Source organism: Budorcas taxicolor, chromosome 11 (assembly GCF_023091745.1).
Source record: "Budorcas taxicolor isolate Tak-1 chromosome 11, Takin1.1, whole genome shotgun sequence".
In the NCBI taxonomy this organism is placed as follows: Eukaryota; Metazoa; Chordata; class Mammalia; order Artiodactyla; family Bovidae; genus Budorcas; species Budorcas taxicolor.
Window position 1 is genome coordinate 49,465,372 of NC_068920.1, and position 22,248 is coordinate 49,487,619.

General features: G+C 41.4%; 1 protein-coding gene across 3 annotated transcripts in view; it reads right to left on the reverse strand.

Annotated features, from left to right (window-relative positions):
- Window positions 1-304: 304 nt before the first annotated feature.
- MAPK14 (mitogen-activated protein kinase 14) overlaps window positions 305-22,248 on the reverse strand; it is a 73,453-nt gene continuing 51,509 nt past the window's right edge. Inside the window, exons 9-13 of one of the 3 annotated variants that reach the window (XR_008200105.1) lie at window positions 15,234-15,313; window positions 8,904-8,982; window positions 4,110-4,283; window positions 3,846-3,927; window positions 305-3,132 (exon numbers count right to left, since the gene is read on the reverse strand). Coding sequence is in view for 2 of the 3 variants with exons in the window: in XM_052647786.1 (XP_052503746.1) it covers window positions 3,065-3,132; window positions 4,110-4,283; window positions 8,904-8,982; window positions 15,234-15,313 (401 nt within the window). In the remaining variant the exon portion in view is untranslated. The remainder of the gene's footprint in view (window positions 3,133-3,845; window positions 3,928-4,109; window positions 4,284-8,903; window positions 8,983-15,233; window positions 15,314-22,248) is intronic. The other 2 variants (XM_052647787.1, XM_052647786.1) reach the window with 2 other exon arrangements.

Here is a 22,248-nt window from a genome sequence, read left to right on the forward strand (position 1 = left end):
CAGACGCCTATAAACAGTGTACACATCCAAACTTCTCCCTACAATTTTAAGTAAAAGCGTAAGTCTGTACAGATAGTCCGAGAACGTCAGAGCTGAGAACAACTCATACTTAAACAGACGTCATGTTTCAGATGAGGAAACTTAAATGCTAGGCCGGGGTCAGCAAACTTCTGTCAAGAGTCAGAGTAAACAGTGTATAGACTCTGTAGGCCATACGGTCTCTGTCACAACTCAACTCTGTTGTAGCACAAAAGCAGCCGCAGACAATACATAAACAAATGTGTGGTTGTGTTGTGATACAGCTTTATTTATGGACACTGGAATTTGAGTTTTACATTATTTTTCACATGCTACAAAAATATTGTTCTTCTTTTGACTTCAACCATTTAAAACTGGAAAAAGCCCACTTTTAGGGGGCTACACAACAGGTGGTAGGTAGACTGGATTTGGTCCCTGGGCCCCAGTGTGCTGACCTCTGTCCTAGGCCACTCTGACACCCAAGTGTAGACTGTAGTGTGATATCTTGTTTATTTGTCCTTTGCTTTTCCCACCCACATTGAAGACTCTGATCTGCTTCACTATAAACTGCACAAGGAGCTCTATAGATGTCTTCTACATTTTACAGGAGTCACATTAAGATCTGTCAGAAACATATGCCAGGCGGCAGCTGAAAGACCACTGATATAATGCTATATTGTGCATTGAACAATAACAATCAAGAGGAAAATACAATAAATTTGAGCAACTCACTAAATTTGAAAAATAGGCTTTATTTTAACCAGTGGTATTGTATGACATCCTATATGGCATAACTGATTACAGCCAAGTTCATGAATACAAATAAGACGGCATTTTCCTTCATTCTCTCTTTCGTTTCCTGTTCAGAGAAATCAGGAGATGGGAGCACTGCGCTCAGAAAACAAGGAGCTCTTCTTCCACAGGCTCCTCCAGCTGAGTCCGGGCTCCTGGCACATTCAGCCTCTTAACATGTATATGGTCTCATGTGCAAAGACCTTTATGAAAAAAAATATTCAGAGCAGTATTTCTGTAGGAAATCACACTAGCATTTACAACAAAACATGGCTGATAAAGTTCATCTTGCTGTGGATCATGAGGATTTGAACTGCATATAAAGGAGATGAGGACTTTGTGTTCATTTTCCTTTAAAGAGGGGGCAGATCTTGGGTGAGGTGTGACCACCATCAGCTGCCTCCTTCCTTCTTGCTCCAGTTGACTTGGGGGTCCTACCCTGTCCCTCTGGAGTGCAGGCAGTGCTGTGTGAGAAATGGAAACATCTCAGCCCAAATATGAGATTCTGTCACACAGCCAACACTGGAGGTGGATCTACACTTTCTTCTTTCACAAAAGGCTTAAATATATGGGCCCTTATGCTATCACAAGGTGCCTGAAATTCAGAAAATTATGAAAGCAACTCTTCTCCACCCCTGAGGATATTTCATCTTTATAAAGTTGAAAATACAAAATATTAAAATAATTTGCCCTTTCTCCCCATCAAAAGGAATCACATTCTCAAAGGATTCCTGCCATATAGAAAATTCTGAAACAAAATTTATTTCTCCCCAAACCAAGACCAGGAAGTCAATGTTGAGCTGCCAAGAAGACCCTTTTCCAAAGAAGGGTGGAAAAGATACCTCATCACTTTTTAAAAACTAATCATATTTAGACAAAGATAGCAAAAGGAGTTTCTGGCCTCATGAGCTTTTATTTTTCACTTTGATTTTCAGCATGTCTTAGCATTGGTTACTAGGAGTGAAAAGAATGACTTGTTTTCCAAAGTCTAAGATATTCCTGGGACAAACCCTGATCTTTCCTGGTTGACGGCTCCCCAAAAATAGTTTGTTGAAAACCAGATGGCAAGAATGGAAATGCCATACATCCATCTGTTCCATTTCTTCATAGTTTTCACATCAAAAGCACCTGGAGTTATCACTGGTGTTCAACACAAAATAGTACTGGGGGCTCAAAAGAGGATGATGTCACCTGCCCTTAGCATCAGCCGAGGTGACACGGGTTCGGAACTACCCGTAAGGTCTTCACTGGCAAACCTGCCTGGCACCAGGGCCTCCCAAAGAGAACAGGACAAGCAGCTGTGCATGCTCAAATAGCAAGACGTGCAAAACAGATCGTCACTCTGCTAGGAATGAAGAGCACACAGGAGGTACACTGACAGCAGCAACCAGGTTCTGACTACTGAGGCCAGTAGTTAAGAAATCTCTGCACTGAAGGCGGGGTATGCAGAGGAATGGCAACGACACCTGGGGGCGGGGCGGGGTGAGGGAGGAAGAGAGGGAAGTACATACACGCATGCTCACACACGCACACGTGGTGCCTCCGAAGGCGCCCTGGCTACTCTGGGTTCACACGTGGCCACCCGACATCCTGACTACCTGCCTGGCTCAGAACTTCATCTGCTGCACTCTCTTAACCACACTTTCTCCTCTCCTTTTAAGGCACGAACATATTTAATGGTTTCAGGTATACCTGTTGAGTTCCGAGAACCACACTGAGCAAGTTAGTCACAGCCTAGTGCACAGGAGCCGGCTGGTCCTTGTCGGCTGACAGAGAATGAGGGACGGCACCCATGTGAAGCAGTCAGGAGGTGTGAGCCTTCTCTCTCTGCCGCCGTGGGATGTGGCCAAAGCCGACCCTCAGCATCAAGGCAGGGCCACAGGAGAGGCCAAGATGGCAAAAGCATGACCAGGGTCTGGGATGTTTAATGTATTTTTACTTTGCTTTTAACAAACCATACAAGGTGGCCGCTCTTGCCTGCCTCGCGGCCTCTCACGAACAAGAGCAAGCGGAGGCCACCACGGAGCATCTGTCACTCCACACAGAGTCACTGTGATAGTTTGCTCATCATGTTTTACCCTCCCACAAAGTCAGACACACACACACACGCACGCGCGCGCACACACACACACACACCCCTTCCACCACGGAGGAAATCTTTGCAACAAGAGGCACTTGAAAGATATTCTGAGAGTTCTCTGAAAAGGCCTTCCCCTCACAGTGAAGTGGGATCAACAGAATAGAAACCAGACACTCAAGACTCCATCTCTTCTTGGTCAAGGGGTGGCGGCACAAAGCTGACGACTTCGTCGTAGGTCAGACCTAGGAATCGGGAAGGAAAAGCAGGATGTGAGAGTTTAGACATTCGCTTTGCTGGGAAGCCACCCTAACTTCTAAGCTCAAGACCCTTTCCCCCCGGTCCAGGCTACTGGCTCAACGGGCCTCATTGCTTGTATGTGAACATGGGATGACCCAAAAGTTCAAGGATGCATATAAAAGAACAATTTTGGGGTCATCCAGTGCCTCCTCTTTAAAGCTCTCTGGAGAAGATACTTAAGAGTAGCAAACCAATTATTTGGGAAATGTAAAAAGTCGTTCAGTCGTGTCTGACTCTTTGCGACCCCATGGACTATACAGTCCATGAAATTCTCCAGGCCAGAATACCGGAGGGGGTAGCCTTTCCCTTCTCCAGGGGATCTTCCCAACCCAGGGACTGAACCCACGTCTCCCGCATTGCAGACGGATCCTTTACCAGCTGAGCCACCAGGGAAGTCCCCCACATGCTACAGCAACAGATAATCCTGGCTTTGGGATTTAACTCAAGTTCTGGATTTGTGTTTTATGAAAAGAATATGAGACTGGGTCTAGGAGACCTGGGTTCCATTTCTGGCCGTATCCTTAACTAGGTCTAAGCTAAGAGATAAGATATAAATGCTCTTCATTGTTTATAAAGTTCTGTTGTTTGCAAAGCTGTAAAAATTCCCTAATCCCTACTTAGCTCAAAGAGATAGTATAAATGCAGAAATTCTGAGAACCTCAAAGCTCTATGCAGACGTGAGGGGCTGTGCACAAAATCAGACCAGACAGAAGCATCTCAAAGGTCCAGAGGGGCGTCATCTACAACAGAGGAACACACTCATTCCACGGAAGAGACCCCCACTGCAAGTTTTAACGCGTTGGATACAACCAGAAAAAACTCCCCCCACCCTCACAGCTTTTGGTTAGTGGCTCACCTAGGAAAGATTTTTAAAGCTAGGTTCTCAAAAAGGTAGACAGATATTCATCCTGCTATGACTTACTTTTCCATTCGTCTATAAGGAGGTCCCTGCTTTCGAAAGACTGGTCGTAAGGATCAGCCACTGGCTCGTCATCAGGATCGTGGTACTGGGCAAAGTAGGCATGCGCAAGGGCTTGCGCCGCTGTAATTCTCTTATCTGAGTCCAATACAAGCATCTTCTCCAGCAGGTCGACAGCTGGCAATACCACAGACGGGAAGGAAAAGAGAAGAGGTTTTAACACATTACCAAAAATCTATGCCTTATTAAGCAAACACAGAGTTTCGACCCTTCATACCCAAACATTCTCCAAAGTATCTGCTCTGAGATATACTATTTATATTTTACTTTTTTACTTACTTTATATCTTTATCTATATATACATACATTTTTTTACTGAATCATTTTAAAATAAAATTACAGATATGCAATTTCACCTATAAATATTTCACCATAAAGATGGCTTCCTATACAATCATAATTACATCTGAAAAATATATAATCCCCAAACATCATCTAAAATCCAGGTCACACTGAGCTTTCTTCAATTATCTTAAAGGTGATTTTTATATCTAGTAACTTCTTCAAGCCAGGATCCAATTAAGGACCATGCATTGCATTTTGCTGAGTTTCCTTAGTCTCTTCTATTTCTAGAATAATCGCCCCCGCCTCTCACCCCCATTTTTCCTAGCTTTGACCTGAAAAGACTCCCCACAAAACTGTTTTGTGCTATCATGTTATCTGTACCCTTGTTTTCCTCTATCCCCTGTATTTCCTGAAAACCCTGGTAAATCTAAAAGTTGATAAGAATTGGGTTAAACACTTTTGGCAAGAATACTTCATAGGTGATGCTGTGTACTTAATGGTACATTAAGGCCATCTGTCCCATTAATAGTGATGCTGAATTTGATCACTGGGTTAAGCTGTTTCTGTTTCGCCTTAAGCAAGCACCCTGTCAGTACTAGGCGAGTATCAGTTTCTTTCACTTATAGCTTCCAGCATCCATTGATCTTCCTTCCCAGCAACTATTTCATTAGCTGGGGGGGGGGGTCACAGAATCGTGGGTTTTTTTTTTTTCCCATCTAATTTCTATAAATGATGATGTTTTGAGTTTCAGAATGGTAGCACCTGGGAGGACAAATAATAAATGACCACAGTTATCACTTTTGTGAAGCAAAGGCATTTGTGGCTTTGCAAATTCTTGTTTGTTCTTTAAATGTGGGAGGGGGCAGGGATGGGTAGTGAAGTGGAGGGGTGGGGGGGTCCTTTTCCTGAAGGGATCCACGCTGTGTACGCTGGAGGCTGTAAAAGATCCCTATCCTTCAGGCTCAATTCCAGAGTTGAATTTCTTCCAAAAGAGAAATGTGGGTTTCCAAGGAATACAGTAACAAAGTGAATATTTATGTGTCAAGTTCATAAGTTTACACCTTAAAGCCCTCAGAAAATTGCCTAGACATACATTCTCTTCTTAGAAACAATAACCTCATCAGGTGCTATCTCAATCATATGATGAGTCTTTGCCACCGCAGGGTAAAATGAACCATGTCCTCATAACACCTTGATAAATAAGATCAAGGTTAAGAAAAAGATTCCTCTAAGACCTTGACAGATACAAATACATACACATCAAACAGCAACTTAAGTTTTACTTCATGTTTTGAGAATAATGGTGAAACATGAAGTCAGTGATGGTCAAAAGAGGGCTGTCAGTATTTACACTGTTGGTGTATTCCTGCTGGGTTAACATGCTGGGCATGAGTTCCTGGTCAGGTTACACCATGTTCTGCCTGTAAGAAGAGACTCTATACGACACCAGCATTTGGCAGTGGACTGATAGGTCTGTCTAAATACTGAGAACTGCAGTGCTGGGCAGCAGGTGGCCCAAAGCCTCCTTCAGCTCACTGGCAGTCTACAGTTGTAAGTGGTATCCAGCTTTCTTGAATGATTAAATGTCATGATTCCAGAGAAGGCGGATGCTTATCGGGATGAAAGTGACCCCAATAAACTGCTGGACACACATATCCCCCCTTCCCTAGAAGAATGAATGAACAAATCGTTTTGAGCCAATCATCAGGAAATCAAACAGTGAGCATTGCCATGTCTAAAACATAAGCTGAGATGATGAAAAAATTCATAACAGAATGACAGACAAGGAAGCTACCAGCTTACAACATAATTTCCTAATATCCTACAGTACTTAATGACTCAAAGAGAGCTTCTCACAGACCCCTGAACGAGATAATACAGTATAAATAAATCATACAAAGCCGGTGAGAGCAAACCAGGGCAGATACAGACCCAAACCAGCCCTGGCAGAATTCTGTATACCCCTGATGAGTGTGTGGATTTATTCTTAGACATGAGAGTGATCCAGCTGAGCCCTGACACATTCTCCATCTACAAGGCCGACAAGCTCAACACTTCCAAGCATGAGCATCCCTGCTATCGTAAGAATTATCATAGGAACACTAAACCGCTCTTCAGCAATCACTGTGGGTAGAGTACTTAGAAAGGTAAAGCCACTTAGCCTTCACTCCAACTTCTGAAGAGGCTGTCGTCAGCTCTCAGAAGGATGAAACTAAATCCGAGGCACAGCTGCTGGGACCCCTAAGCAGAGGCATGACCGAAACTGAGATTTAAAACCATACTACTAAGATCAGGAAAATAAGAAGGTTGACTGTTCTATTTTCACAGCACTGCTCCACTCTCGTCATAGGGAGGGCCATGTCTGATTTTTCCACGTTGCTGTTGTTCAGTCCCTAAGCTGTGTCCGACTGTGACTACAGCAGGTCAGACTCCTCTGTCCTCCACTATCTCCTGGAGTTTGCTCAAGTTCATGTCCATTGAGTTGGTGATGCTATCTAACCTTCTCATCCTCTGCTGCCCCCTTCTCCTTTGGCCTTCAATCTTTCCCAGCATCAGGGGCTTTTCTAAAGAGTTGGTTCTTTGCATCAGGTGGCCAGAATATTGGAGCTTCAGCATCAGTCCTTCCAATGAATACTCAGGACTGATTTCCTTTAGGATGGATTGGCTGGATCTCCTTGAAGGCCAAGGGACTCTCAAAATCTTCTCCAACACCACAGTTCAAAAGCATCAAGTCTTTGGCGCTCAGCTTTCTTTATAGTCCAACTCTCACACCTGTACTTGACTACTGGAAAAACCATAGCTTTGACTACACGGGTCTTTGTTGGCAAAGTGACGTCTCTGCTTTTTAATATAGTGTCTAGGTTTGTCACAGCTGTTCTTCTAAGGAGTAAGCATCTTTTAATTTCACAGCTGCAGCCACAGTCCACAGTGATTTTGGAGCCTAAGAAAATAAAATCTGCTACTGTTTCCACTCCTATCTGCCAGGAAATAATGGGACAAGATGCCATGATCTTAGTTTTTTGAATGCTGAGTTTCAAGCCAGCTTTTTCACCTTCTTCTTTCACCCTCATTAAGAGGCTCTTTAGTTCCTCGTCACTTTCTGCCATTAGAGTGGCAACATCTGCATCTCTGAGGTTGTTGATTACTTCTCTGGGCAATCTTTGAATTCCAGCTTTTATGATTCATCCAGCCTGGCATTTTGCATGATGTACTCTGCATGTAAGTTAAATAAGCAGGGTGACAATATACAGACTTGTCATACTCTTTAATTTTGAACCAGTCATTTGTTCCATATCTGGTTCTAACAGTTGCTTCTTGAATTGCATACAGGTTTCTCAGGAGACAGGTAAGGTGGTCTGGTATTCCCATCTCTTTAAGAATTTCCCATGGTTTGTTGAGATCCACACAATCAAAGAGGCTTCAGCATAGTCAATGAAGTAGAAAGTACATGTTTTATTGGAATCCTCTTGCTTTCTCCAGGATCCAATGAATGTTGGCAATTTAATCTCCAGTTCCTCTGTGTTTTCTGAACCCAGCTTGTCCACCTAGAAGTTCTTAGTTCGCGTACTGCTGAAGCCTAGCTTGCGTGATTTTGACCATAACCTTCCTAGCATGTGAAATGAGCTCAGCCGTACAGTGGTTTGAATGTTCTTTGGCACTGCCTTTCTTTGGAGAGCACTGTCCCTCATCTTTTCCTAGAGTCAGGGGATTAGAACCTCAGGCAATGCCACTTTTGGGGACCAAAAGAAGTACACACCAGCCCCCAGTTTTAAGGAACGAAGCAGCTCCTTTTCAGCCAAGGCAGTACACATCCTGCAGCTGCCACTGTCACGCCCCTTTGCCAAAGACCCTGGAAATGGTGGTGATAGGAAGGAAGATGGAGCCATTCTTCAAAGCTTCACGAAGAAGAGAGAATGGCTAGGTGTCTGAAGGCAACAGAGGAAGGGGAAGGGAAAAGGACGCAAATGGCTAGGTGTCTGAAGGCAACAGAGGAAGGGGAAGGAAAAAGGACGCGAGGGCGACAGGCTCTGCAGCGCTGGGGAGCTGCAGGCAGGGGGCGCCACACTGCAGGGTGCCCGAGTGGGGCCGCCAACCACCCTCTGTGCTTCAGCTGTTTCCAGCCTCAGCGCAGAGACCGGCAACAGCGGCAGTGGCAACCGAGTCACAGGCTTCCCTCTGCTTCTCTTCCATGTCGCTCAGTCTCTTCTCCCAGCGTTCCCCTTGCTTTCTCTCCTTTCTTCACTGTTCCCGCTTATTTCCCCCATCAAATTCTGTGATCATGTATTTTTGATATAAGCATGTCATGAGATAAACAACCTGACAGTACAAACATGGATAACACAGCACTATTTATCACCTTCCGAGATTTAATTAACAGTGTTAGTCAAAAGGATCCCTAACTTATGTCACAGCCAATTCAATATCCACAAGACAAGGATACAGTCAACTTACCCAAGGGATTGGCACCAATAAATACATTTGCAAAGTTCATCTTCGGCATCTGGGTCAAAGACTGAATGTAGTTTCTTGCCTGTAAAACAAAGGGTTTTCAAAAATTGCTTTGTTCAATATTTTTTCAATATTTTGTTCAATATTTACTGCTTTCAAAGATTCCTGGTCCTGTCATAGAGCAAGTGGTAACTGACAAAGTCTGTTGGCTTCAATGTTCATGAATGCTGTTGCTATTCACCACAGACTTCTCTCTCACTGCCATCCTAACGTTCTTGTTTACCATCACCATCTTTATTTATTCCTGCTATCTCTCAGTTAAAACTTCAAATGAACAAAAGTGCTAACCAGCTAAGTTCCCTTTCATCAGCATTCTGGTCACACGAAGTTTAAAACGATGAGGCCAAGATATCTAAGAAGCAGCCCTTCCTGAGACAGTCTTCCTAAAAAAGCTGAAGTTGGCATAGGGTTTAGTATTCCCAAAGAAAGTCTAAGATCAACCATCTTTTGATGAGCTGATCTCGGCAGGGACGCTTAGTATATTAAAAGGATGTCAGTATTAAACCTTGTTAACAAAATATTTTTGGTAACAAGGAAATAAACATAAGCTTTATATTATGCTAAGAGGTCTGAGTAATAAAGAATAGTGGATTATAAGTTACACAGCTTAGGCAGAAATCTTTCCCCTACCACTTATAAGATACATCTTCTTGGGCAAGTCTTAACTAGCATATCAATGACCTCATCTGTAAAATATTAGTATTACTATTAGATACTAGTATTTGGCTTGCCTATATCATATGGTTATCGTGATACTCAAGCAAGATAAAACTAGTGAGAGAGCTTCCAAGTAAAATTTTGACACAGAAGAACATTTATATACAAATTCAGATTTTATAATGTTTGGTTCTTGGGGTGGGACAGACTTGAATTACTTACTCTCTTTTAAGTCTTGAGTTCTTCATCTATGAAGTGGGATTAACAACAGTGCTAACCTCAAAGGGCTGAAGGGAGGACTTGAGATAACAAACCAATACCCTCCTTAGCGCTGCACTTGGGTTCAGAGGCAGAGCTCAAATAAACACCAGCTGCTATCACTGTTGCCTTTAGAAAGGAAAGCCTGCTCTCGTTTTCTAAGGATGTTTCAACTTGATAATTTCTGGACTTTATTCTAAGGAACTCAAGGTGCTAAAATACTTTCAAGGACTGATAGCTCTTAATAAAGGCAAAAATAAAAACTGGTCTTGAGAATAATCATATAAATACAAATGGTTCATAAATGCGTGCTTCAGGTATTAGCTATAAAATCTATGACCTTCCCTGTGTCAAAGAAAAAAAATCTCATGATCAGTCCAAGTAGCTGAGGTAAAACTTCTTTAAATCTAAACTACCTCCTTGAAATTCCTGTTTTTAATACAGCTCAACAGTAAAGGTATACATGTATATTTATGTATGTATGTATATACACACACATAACAAGGTTAGAAAAAGTTCTAGCTGCTATGGCAACTTCATCTTTTTAAATTTTTTAAAATTTACATATATATATAAATTAGTTCTCTAATATTTATATATATAATATTAGTTTCAGGTCTATAACAGTGATTCAGACTTCTTATAAATTATATTCCATGAAGAGTTATGCTGTATTTATCCTTGTAGCTTTCTTTTATACATAGTAGTTTGTTCCTCTTAATAACTTCACCTTCTTAAACACTGTGTGCAGAGCAAACAGGAGAGGCCCACTTTGAGAAGCAGTTGAGAATCATTTCAATTTGAAAAGAAAGCTCTAGGAATTGAACTACTGACAAGCCTGTTATCCCTTCCTACTTGAGCATATAGATAAAAGAAGAAAGGGAAAACAGAAGTGAGAGAGACCACGTCATACAGAGAACAGTCTTGCCTCTAATAAGATAAATAAAAAGACTATCTGAATAAAGCCACGTGGCCAATCTGATTCCCAGAAAGATTACGGACATCTTACAAAGAAGTGCCCCAATCACCTCTGATGGTAAAAGGAGACATATTAAGCAGTCAAGCATTGGTAAAAAAAAAAAGGCACCCAATGCTAAGTGTTCATAGTTTTCTATGTTATTTGCATATTTTATCTTAAATATAGAACTTTTCAGCATTAGATAGTTTATAGGTGTTTTTAAATAAAGGCTCTTCTTTTAGTCATTAAGACAATGGATAAATAGGAAAACATGCTAACGGCCTTCAGTTAATACACCTCCAGTTAAAAATTATTTGATGGTAGCATACCCTGACTGTAGGCATAGGACCCTAGGAAAACACAAACCTCCTCCTGAGCACTAAATTCATAAATAACATCATTTTCTAGGTACAAGCCTATACATTATATTCTCCATTCACAGGACTGGGTGACATTTTAATCCCAAACGTCAAGTGTTGTAATAGCACATAGGCAGTCTTTGCCTTAGTCGCCCTAGGGGAGCATGCAAACATTCAGTGACGTTACAATCTGTGTTGGTTATACAGTGGCAATAAAATGCTAATGTGGCCTTCTGAATTAGATACTTCTGCACAGTCAATTTGTTCTCACCTCATGGCTTGGCATCCTGTTAATGAGATAAGCAGGGGGAGTCCCCGTCAGACGCATAATCTGCTGAAGCTGGTTAATATCTTAAGATGCCTAGTCAAGGGCATTGTTAAGCATACAGTGCAAAAAACAACTTTCAACTCAAAAAGTTTTAGAAAAGGCCAAAAAGCCACCCCCAAACAAAAAATCTATTCCCACCCACCCCACCCAACCCAGGTAGAGCCAAGGCTGCATGTGAAAGCATGCATCTGTGAACGGCGTGAGAGTTAGTAGCCGTGGAGCCAGTGATGGGCCAAGTGCAGAAGAAAAACTTTTTTTTGGTTTTAGCATTATCTTTAATATTAAATATTTACAGTCCCTGGAAAGAGACTGCCCCTTGATCTGGGATGCCAGCCAGAGAACTGTTTTCGAGTACTGATGGCCACAACCTGTTTGCTTGTGGGATAAATGAAGAAGATTCAGAACATTTTGATTCAACTTCAGACAAAATAAAATGTCCAGTGTAACCATTTCAAGTACAGGTTAAATTTCTGTGGCACAGGTTCTGGTGATTCTCTAAAATACCACCCCTCCTAATGTAAGACCAAGGTGGTATGTGTGTTGACACGCAAGGCCAAGCTTCAAGGACAGTAGTTAGTGATACTTTTAAAATACATGCCACAAACACACAGTGGTAAGTGAAGGGGAAGTGGGGGAAAATGAGAAGCTAACAGCAGAGACAAAACAGAAGTCACAGCTGCTGACGGTATTACAGCATGCCACAATGATTTCTCCTACAAGCCTCTTTTAACAGGTGAACAGACTGACTTCGCTCAAAAAACATCCGGGAGGAAGCTGGCAAAACACTGAGTATCTGCTCTGACAAAGGAAGAATGCTGAGGTTTTCCAAATGTACGCAGATGTAGGTACGCTGCACTCTAACCTGCTCTCTTTTAGCTGGCCCATCAATTTTAACAACCACAAGAACTGTTAGCTTAACATGTGCTGCTGTTAAAGCAGAGTGGTGCGATTTTTAAAATCCTCAGCATAATAAAAACCTTTCCATATTCCCTTTCTTGGTATTTATTAACTCCCTCCTTCTCTTGTAGCACCATTTTCAGTAAGTACCGTAATCACATAATTTCACTTCTTTGTGGCTTCTCTCAATGATCTTTCCAGTTGAGCTCATCCTCAGAACTTAAATTCCTTAGTGGTCAGATTACTACAAACACATGTTTAAGGCTGGCTGTTAGGAAAGAGCTGGAGCCACGGCTCCACCCTGCCTCTCACGCTTCCTGGCCCAAAGACAGGCCAGCAAATCCAAAAGATGGTGTGAAGTTCTTCCAACACATTCTCAATAAATTCAGGTTTACCTCTCAACAAATTACAAAACAAAAGAGTACTCTGCATGCTAAGAGAAAAACAAAAGGGGGTCACGAACTAAACCAGCAATAGTAGTATCAGCTGGGTTTTAAAATGTTAAAATCCTGCCATTTCTCTCTTTTCTATGAACAATAACTTGGTCTGTACATTTCCGTGGTGTTTTTTGGGGTCTTCTTTAGTCAAATAGGTTATTATATCCCATTTTTGTCAGGAGTTCAGGAATATTTTCAGCAAAAATTTTGAGAGTGAGTCAGTGAAAGGGCTTTTGTTTTCTTCACATGATTTATTTTTTATTTTTGTCCTTTCACTGATTACTTTAGGTATTGGGTCACCAACCAAAAAATATTCTCTGGACACCCATCATGACTCATTACCCCTTTTCTCACGGCACATGCTAACTTGTTCTCAGTCAGTCCAACTATTACTGTACTCTCTTATTCAGAATGTCCTAGTATTTACTGACTGAATTCCATCAATCAATAATAATGGCATCACTTCACTACTTTTCAGGAGTAAGGAAAATACCTATTGGCTTTCTCTGTTTACTATATTCCTTCACTAATATGTTTTTCTTTTCATGTTGAAAAGCTTTAAACAATTTTACTCACTTGGCTTTGCTATGTAGACATCATGTTTCACACATCATGTGCTTCTAAGATAAACTGATACTTGAGCAGTATTACTAACATCAAATTAATCTCCATGTTTAAATTACTTTTTATGCACTCACTGTAACTACGTAGGAGAAAAAAACCCCACATTTTCTTATCCCTATATTCAATGCAGTGTTATTTAACTTCTGTATTCTGATACTCAATTTTATTATGCTCAACTCTATGCAAGAGATGTTGAAATGTATGATGCACCCTATTTCACATAAAAAATGGATTACAACAGGTAAATACTATCATTTTAAACCCACCCTTTTTCTTCTAACAGCACACATCTATAGGGCAGATGGCTAAGGGTGGGTGAGAAGACTGAGAAAGAACTGCTAGTGGACATCTCCAGACAGAGGATGCATCTGCTGTCTCAGTCTCATGAGCACTCTTCAGTAATAAACTGAGCTCCTCCCTAACCTCTTTCCCTTGCCCCTGTGTCCTCTCTATTAGACAATCTTTCTAAGCAAAAGCATTTAAAACAGAAAGGCACCATCCTCTCTAAGCATCGTCTCATCTCTTCTTTGGTTCACTCCAATCCAGCTCCTGCATTTCAAAAAGCCAAAAGAAAACACTCCTTCTGGCTGACACTCTGGTCAATAACTGACAATGACTTTCAAAACAGCGTGCAATCGGATGAGATTAAAGTTTAGAACATGTTATCAGAACATCTGGGATGTAAACTCAGCTCTGTCAAGTGACTCAGTGCGTGACTTGGGCAAGTCCCAGTCTTCCTGTGCTTCTGCTTCCTCATCTTAAATAAGTAAATGAAACCAATGAAAAGTCTGCCTCTGGCTACCCAGCAGTCTTTCCAACAGGGCAAAGGAATCCTTCAGTCGGAAACACTGGGAGGAGAATCCAGAAGGCACAGCTGGAGCTTGGCTTCACAGCTCTTTTTCCCTTTTATCCAACTGCCTGGCAGCAGACAGATGGGAAAAGGGAGAAAGACTGGGCTTTCCTAGTTTCTCTCATGCCTGTGGCCCAAGGAAATGACCAAGTAAGCCCAAGTAAGCCAGACTCACATTCCCATGGCTTCTCTCTAAATGCCTGCTTAGAAGCAGGAAGGCATTAGCTCCAAAGCTTTTTCTCAGGGTACTCAAACTTGTAATTACACAGGCAGGCTGTGGGAGAAGGATTTACAACCCTCATCCTGTGGATCCGAGGCGTAAGCAGTGGGGATGTTACCTCTGACGGTCTGGAGACTGGGTAGATACCGACCCCTGTGGAGAACAGACACCTTACCCAGGATGTGCAAGTTGTCTTATTCTAAAGCAATAAAAAGCAAGTAACTCCTGGGAAAGGGGAAGAGAGTGCAGGCAACGCACTTTCCATTCTTTTAGTGAGAAAGCTAGACTGACAGACGGTAAAGCTCATGCTTTGAGGATAAATACTAACCAAAAAAGTGAAAGCAGCCCTTGAGTGAAACTTTGAGAAAGATGATGTCAGGGCTGGAGAATGGAGACAACACATTTTCCATCTCCTGGAATGAATCAGAGTCTCAAATCTCACTTACTGTGATACTACTGCCCAACACAAGCTCCCATGCTCCAGTACTATACCCAGAGAGAAAACAAAACACACTCATGCATGTGAGCAGGCAGGTACACGTACACACACACACCTCATCCTGGAGTCAGCACACAAAGGGCACATGTGCTTACAAACATACCCAGGTCAAAGTACAGATTGACAGAAGGGAAGTGGCAGAGGCTCCCAACAGGGCAGATAATTACAATCAAGGCAGCAACTCACAGACTCTGAGGAGATTTTCTTCAAAAGCTCAGCCCCTGGGGTTCCAACGAGTCTTAAAATGAGCTTCAACTGATCAATATCTAATGGTGGACTATAAAGGAAAATGTTGGGACAAAATAAAAATGAAAAACAAACAAAACAAACAAACAAAACACCCCAATAACAAAAACTTAAAACCCCAAACCAAGCCAAAATGGTGAACTGATCTAGGTCAAGGTTTCGGCAGGACGGTCACTTCAAGTAGAACATGCTCCTCCTGTACAAATTTTCAAAAGCTACCACACACATACCCGACTTATATTTATTTTGTGCATCTGTCAACATCCCCTGTCAGTAGAGTTAAGCAGCTGTAGCTGGGTACTTAGCTGCCAAAGACAGCAGGTGAAAACATATAAGCAGCACTCAGTCCATACGCTCAGCCCACACCTACCTCCCCTTCCACCAAAGCACCAGGAGCCAGTCAAGCGAAGAACACCAGTCAGCAGAGGGCCACAGAGAAGAGAGCAGCAGAGAGCGCCGGAGTTAGGGATATACATAAGCCTACCTGTGAATATTCCTCTAAGGCTTGACCTAAGGAGCCTGTAATATGGCAGGGACCTGCAAAGATCCAGGGCCTAACCAGTTGAGACGTCCTCCCGAGACCCTCCCTGGCTGTGGCAGGCAGAGGACTGTGAGCGACAATGGCCAGCAGAGGGCCCCACCACCCCACTGCAGCACACGTCCTTCAGGAGTGCGGCAGTAACACAGGGCACAGGAGGCTTCGACCTTACAGAAATGTACTGACAGACCTCACACACCCCCCGAGCTCTACATAACAGGCCACAACACCCAAACCTTTACTGTGCAGCCAATTCTTCTATGCATACTCATTATGTATGTGCATATACTGACCAGAAGTCAGAAACTTTCCACTTACTCTGACTGCTTTTAGCCTTGCCTATAAAGCTAAAAAGGAAAAAAATCTTATAACTCTCAGTATTTTTTTTTTTAATGAAACTTTAAATGTTATCCATGCCATGTCTACACTGACATTCAGAGGGAAAAGGAAGAGAGGATGACTATCTCCTGACTCTTGCCATAAAAAAACCTGTCAGGTTTTGCAGGATTAGCTCGTTCTCAACTTCGGGCCTCAGCTTAACCTTCACTTCCTCAGAGAAGCGTCCCCTACGCTACAGAAGAGGCACTGCCTTCCTGGTCACCCTCCCTCTCAGCACAATGCGTGAGCTCCTCACATCTGTAACTGCTTTGTCTGCTACTGGCTGTCACCTCCACTGATCTGAGAGAGGGGCTACTCTGCCTGCTCACCACTCGTCCCCAGTGCTCAGACTACCATCTGCTACATGCTCAGCACTCAAAATATTCGAGAAGGTACAGCAAGATGGAGAGGAGGAGAATGGAAGAGAGGACTTGTTTACGATTAGACGTAAGAAGGCAGTGCAGTGCAAAAGATAATGGCCACTGTGAACCATAGCTGCCGGAGTTACAGGAACTGGTTATGCAATAGTAACTTGCCCTATTCTTTTTCCCCCTCCAGATATGAAATTGGCTTAAATACAAGAAAATTCTAGACAAGAGTCAGCAAATCAAGCTGCACTGGAACACAACCAAGCCATTCGGCTGCTTTCACCTTATGTGGCAAAGCTGTATGGTTCCCAAAGCCTGAAATATTTACTAGGTGGCCCTTTAAGTACAGAATCCTATCCCAGACCCAAACAATTTATGTTCTATAAGAAAATAAATTAACAGCAAGTCCACTCTCAGAAGGGCTTCTGCGGTGGCTCAGATGATAAAGAATCTGCCTGCAATGCAGGAGACACAGGTTTGATCCCTGGGTTGGGAAGATCCCCTGGAGGAGGGAACAGCCACCCACTCCAGTATTCTTGCCTGGAGAATTCCACGGACAGGGGAGCCCACTCACAGAAGTTACTTCTGAATTAGAACAGTAGAGAATAACATTATAAAACAACTATAATCCAATATAAAATAAAAATTAAATTAGAAAAAAGAATAGGAGAGAATTTTGTTCTTTGTAGAGGGCAAAAATGAATGTGTTCTAGAGGCTAAAATTTCAATACTGAGGGAAAAAACTGAACTACTTTAGAGAGTCAAGTTTTATGCCCCCACTGAGGAAGACTCTGGGCTGTGGGTTTCTCAAGAATCTTACCTTCACCCCAATATACCTGAAAAGTAAGCCACTCCTACTGGTCACAGTGGTCATGAGAGCAATGATTTGGGGGACCCCAGGTCCTTTTCCACCTCAGCCAGTAAGAAACAATCTCAGGGCTGAAGAATAAAGTAAAGCCCTGAATCCTCAACTTCAAGTTCACAGACTTTGCTGATTTGGCATCAAGAGTTTTTCCTGACTCTTCCCTCAAACTATTATTCCTTCATGCACTCAATGTTTCAACTCACACTAAATATTCCAGGCACTTTTAAGTTTCCACCTTCTTATTTATGGAAGTCATAAACAGCAATACCCTCCATTCTCCCCTCCTAGCATACCTTTCCTCTCCTTATTTACTTTTCAAAGTCCTGCTCAAACAAGAACTCTGCCATGAAGTCTTCCTGCATATCTTGAACTTGAATTAATCTCTGCTTCTTCTCCCTAACTTATTTATACTCTATTACAGTATCTGTTCACTCTGTCTTGTTTTATAAGTAGAGAACAGACCTTCATTCAAACGACTCCTGTAACTCACGTTCTGCTAAGTATGATCATTCTGGTTTGGAGGACAGGTACCATCTTATCTTTAGCACCTTCCACTGAATAGCTCAATAAATATTAACTTGAAAGGTCTTCCTGTAATAGACTTTTCAAAGCAACTCCACCCCTCTTTCTTGCCCTCAAAAATCTAGAATTAACTATACTCTAATGGGAAGTCTATATACAAAAAAGTCAAGAAAAGTTGCTTCATTTCATATGCAAATGGTCATCTGAAATGTTTACACTCTAAAGAGTCTACAGTGCGATGAGAGCATAAGGGGTACAGATAAAGAGAGCGGGTACAGCATGACAGTCGATACTTAGGAGATTAGTAAACACACAGTGCAAAATAAAAACCTACTTAGTAGCTAAAAGCACTTGGATCAAGAAAGGCAAAGCTGCAAACTTCAGAAGAAATCACCATTGGTTCTCCAAGAGCTGGCAAATCCACTGAAATACAGGTCAGTCTTCCAATAATACCAGCTACAGTAAGGCCACTACAATTTGTCCAGGCAGTTAAGGCCAGAAGGAACTTCAAGTAACTATGTAAGCAGAGCAAAGCAAAACTTACCACATTATGACAATTAGTTATTTCCACAGCAAGCTATCCTTCTTACCAGGTTTAACCCCATTTCCCCCTAGACAGCAGATATTTTTACTGGTAGTTAAAAATGTGTTCTACTTGTAATAATCACAATGTCAAAATTTTAATTAAAAATCTCCTGATTCTTCTTTAAACAACTTAGGCCTAAGATTACTCTTTAGGTCCTCTGTAACGAAAGTGAGAGGTAGCTAGAATGAGTAGGTGAGGGAAAAAGCCTAAGGGTAATGGGTTATTTGGAAAGAAAGTAAAAGAGGGATAGTCTATTCACTTCTAAGTGGTCTAGGCAACTCCCAGGAGATTTCTGTAAGCCACAGAGTTGGTAGATACTGAGGACTCAGCTACGTCTCATCCCAGTCCATCCTGTCTGTCACCAGGAGAACCTTCACAGGTCAGTGTTCCACATTTGTCTCGTGGATTTTTTAAAAAGTGCTGCTCATAAGCAGTATCAAAATAGATAAATAAAAGGACCATTTGCAGAACCTGCGACTACGGCTGCTTAAGAACAGCAGGTTTTAAAAAATCCACGAGACAAAGGTGGAACTCAGACCTGTGGATATTCTCCGGGTGACGGACAGGATGGACTAGAATGGGCCTTAGCCCATTTCCTTCTCTTCTTAGTCACCAAATAGTCATTTTCACTGTCATACATGGAAGATTTCTTAAGGTGTTTTAGGTTTGTGGAGAAACCTGAGAATTCCACCCTTTTCAAATGGGGGGAATACAATCTCAAGTTAGAGAAGAAAAGGCAAGAAGTAACCTAATATTTTTCTTCTTCAACATTAGGACACCTGCTTTTAGTGTCTGAAGGAAAACTGTGTTTTTGTTTTTGTTTTTTTTAATGAGAGACTATTTGAAACTAACGTCTGAAAGAGAGGGGTAGTTGTGATAGGAAGGGGGATATACAAAAGTTTTGGCTCTACTGGCAATATTTTATCTTGTAATCTGGGCTACATAAACACAGGTGTTCATTTATTATTTCTTGTCTTTTTGTATGTCAGAAGTAGTTCATAAAATGTTTGAAAAAAAATCAAAAGAATAAATAAATGAACTAGAATTAAGGAGCAAATTTAATACAGAGAAAATTCATTATGGAGTAGGGCAGCAAGCAGATGGCAAGAACCCCATTATCTTAGTTAATGTCTTAGGAGTGCCATTTCTATAAAAATGAAAGAAGCAAAGAAAAGTTCTAACACATGAAGGAAATTCATTTGATTACCTAGAAAAGGAAAACAATAGTAAGCCAAGGCTGAGATCTCTGGAAGGGAAATCAGTATTTGACAGGTCACAGGGTTATGAAACTCTCTCTCTTCCTCAGGCCGCAGACTGCTAAACGTTAGTAACAACATTTCCTAACTGGCTTACTCTTTTCAGAACCAGTGGCTTTCGAAATAAGTTAGCACTATACCTGAAGAACACATTCTGGGTCCTCACTCTCTTCTAATATAAAGTTCTCTCAGGTGTGTCCACTCGAGAGGAGAGAGATATATGTACATATATACATATATATATATATATATATATACACACACATATATATATATATATATATATATACACACCTAGTCAACTAAACTAATGAGGAAGGGCTCTACTCTTAAACATAATTAGCTTTAAGACAAAAATTAGTGTATCTTATCTCTTTAGGGAAATGCTAAGGATTATTAACAACTAGTAACAAAGGAATCTTGGGAATTCCCTAAGCTCCAGTGGTTAGGACTTGCACTTTCACTGCTGGGGCCTGGGTTTGATCCCCTAGTTGGGGAACTAAGATCCTGCAAGCCATGTAACCCCAAAAGAAGATTCTATCAAGAAGACTAATCACAGAGGGGAAAAAAAAGAGAGGAAAAAAAGTAGAATGGGAAGATGACTTGCAGAGATCGAAAACTGCATAAAATATCAAGTCACATGTGATTTAATTTAAATGTAATCTACATAAAAATCTAATAAAATTTAAAATTCAGATCAACACTCATAAAACTATGAATAGAACTCCCTGCCATGACAGAGAGTATCTATGAAAAATGCAGAGCTAAAATTATACTCAGTGGCGAAAGACTGAAAGATAAGAACAAGACAAAGCTGCCCACTTTCACTACTGCTATTCAACCCTGTACTGGAAGTTCTAACCAGAGAAATTATAAAAGAGAAAAAAAATAAAAGCATCTAAATTGGAAAGGAAGAAGTAAAACTCTCTATTTGCAGATGACATGATCTTACATGGAGAAAAACCAAAGAATCCACAAGAAAGCTACCAGAGTTCTCGGCTTTCAGCTGTGCTAAGTTGCAGGGTACATGAGCAACAAATAAAAATCAGTTCTGTTTTTATACACCAACAATGAACAGATCAAAAAGAAAATTAAGAAAGCAATTCCATTTAAAATAGCATCTTATAGATGCTAGGAAAATACCTAAAAATAAAGTTAACTAAGGAGGTAAAAAACTTGTCCACTGAAAATTATAAAACATCACTGAGAGAAATACACCGGAGAGCAACTAAGTCCATGTGTCACCACTATTAAGCCTGTGCTCTACTGCCTGGGAGCCACAACTGCTAAGCCCATGGGCAGTAACTTCTGAAGCCTGTATGCCCCAGAGCCCATGCTCTGCAATGAGAAGCCACCACAACGGGAAGCCCCCCCGACACACACAGAGTAGCCCCCACTTTCAGCAACTAGAGAAAAGGCAGTGCAGCCACAGACCCAGCACAGTCAAAATAAATAAATAAATAAAATCCAGCCTTCTTTGTAGACATGTTTAAAGCCTATCCTCAAATTCATATAAAATTATAAGGGAGCCCAAAGTGCCAAAAAAAAAAAATCTTGAAAACGGGAACAAAGTTGAAGGACTTACTTACTTACTATAAAGCTACCACAATCAAAGCAGTGTGGTACTGCTACAAGGGTAGATATTCGGACCAGTGGAAGAGAACTGATCTTTGACAAGAGTGCCAAACCTATTCAATGGGAAAAAAAATAATCTTCAAAAAATGGTCCTGGGACAACTGAATGCCCATATGCAAAAGTATAAAGCTGGACCCCAACCTCACATCACATACAAAAGTTAACTCAGAATGAATCAGAAACCTAAGTATAGGAGATACACACAAAACATTCTTAGCAGAAAATGCAGTAAATCTTGACAACCTTGAATTTGGTAATACACTCTTAGAAATGACACCAAAAACATGAACAAAAAAACAAAAAATATATTGGAACTTTGTTTAAAAAAATTTTTGTACATCCAACGACATTATTAAAAAAAATGAATAGGCAGCCCACAAAATGGGAGAAAATATTTGCATATCGCATATCTGGTGAAGGCTTAATATACAGAATACATAAAAAACTCCTAAAACTCAACAACAAAAAAGACAACCCAATTAAAAGGTGGGTAAAGGTCTCAAACAAATATTTTTCCAAAGAAGACATACCAACAGTAAACACAGGAAAAATACTCAACATCATTAGTCATTAAGGAAATGCAAATTAAAACCACAAAGAGATTCCACTTGGTATCTCTAGGATGGCTATAATTTTAAAAAGCAGGATGGAAGGGAGGGAGGGAGGAAGGAAGAAACAACTGTTGGTGAAGATGTGGAGAAACTGCCCATACATCACTGGTGGGCATGTTAAAACAATGAAACTGCTCTGACAAACAATGACTGCTCTGCTCCTCAAAAAGTTACACACAGAGTAACCTCATGACCC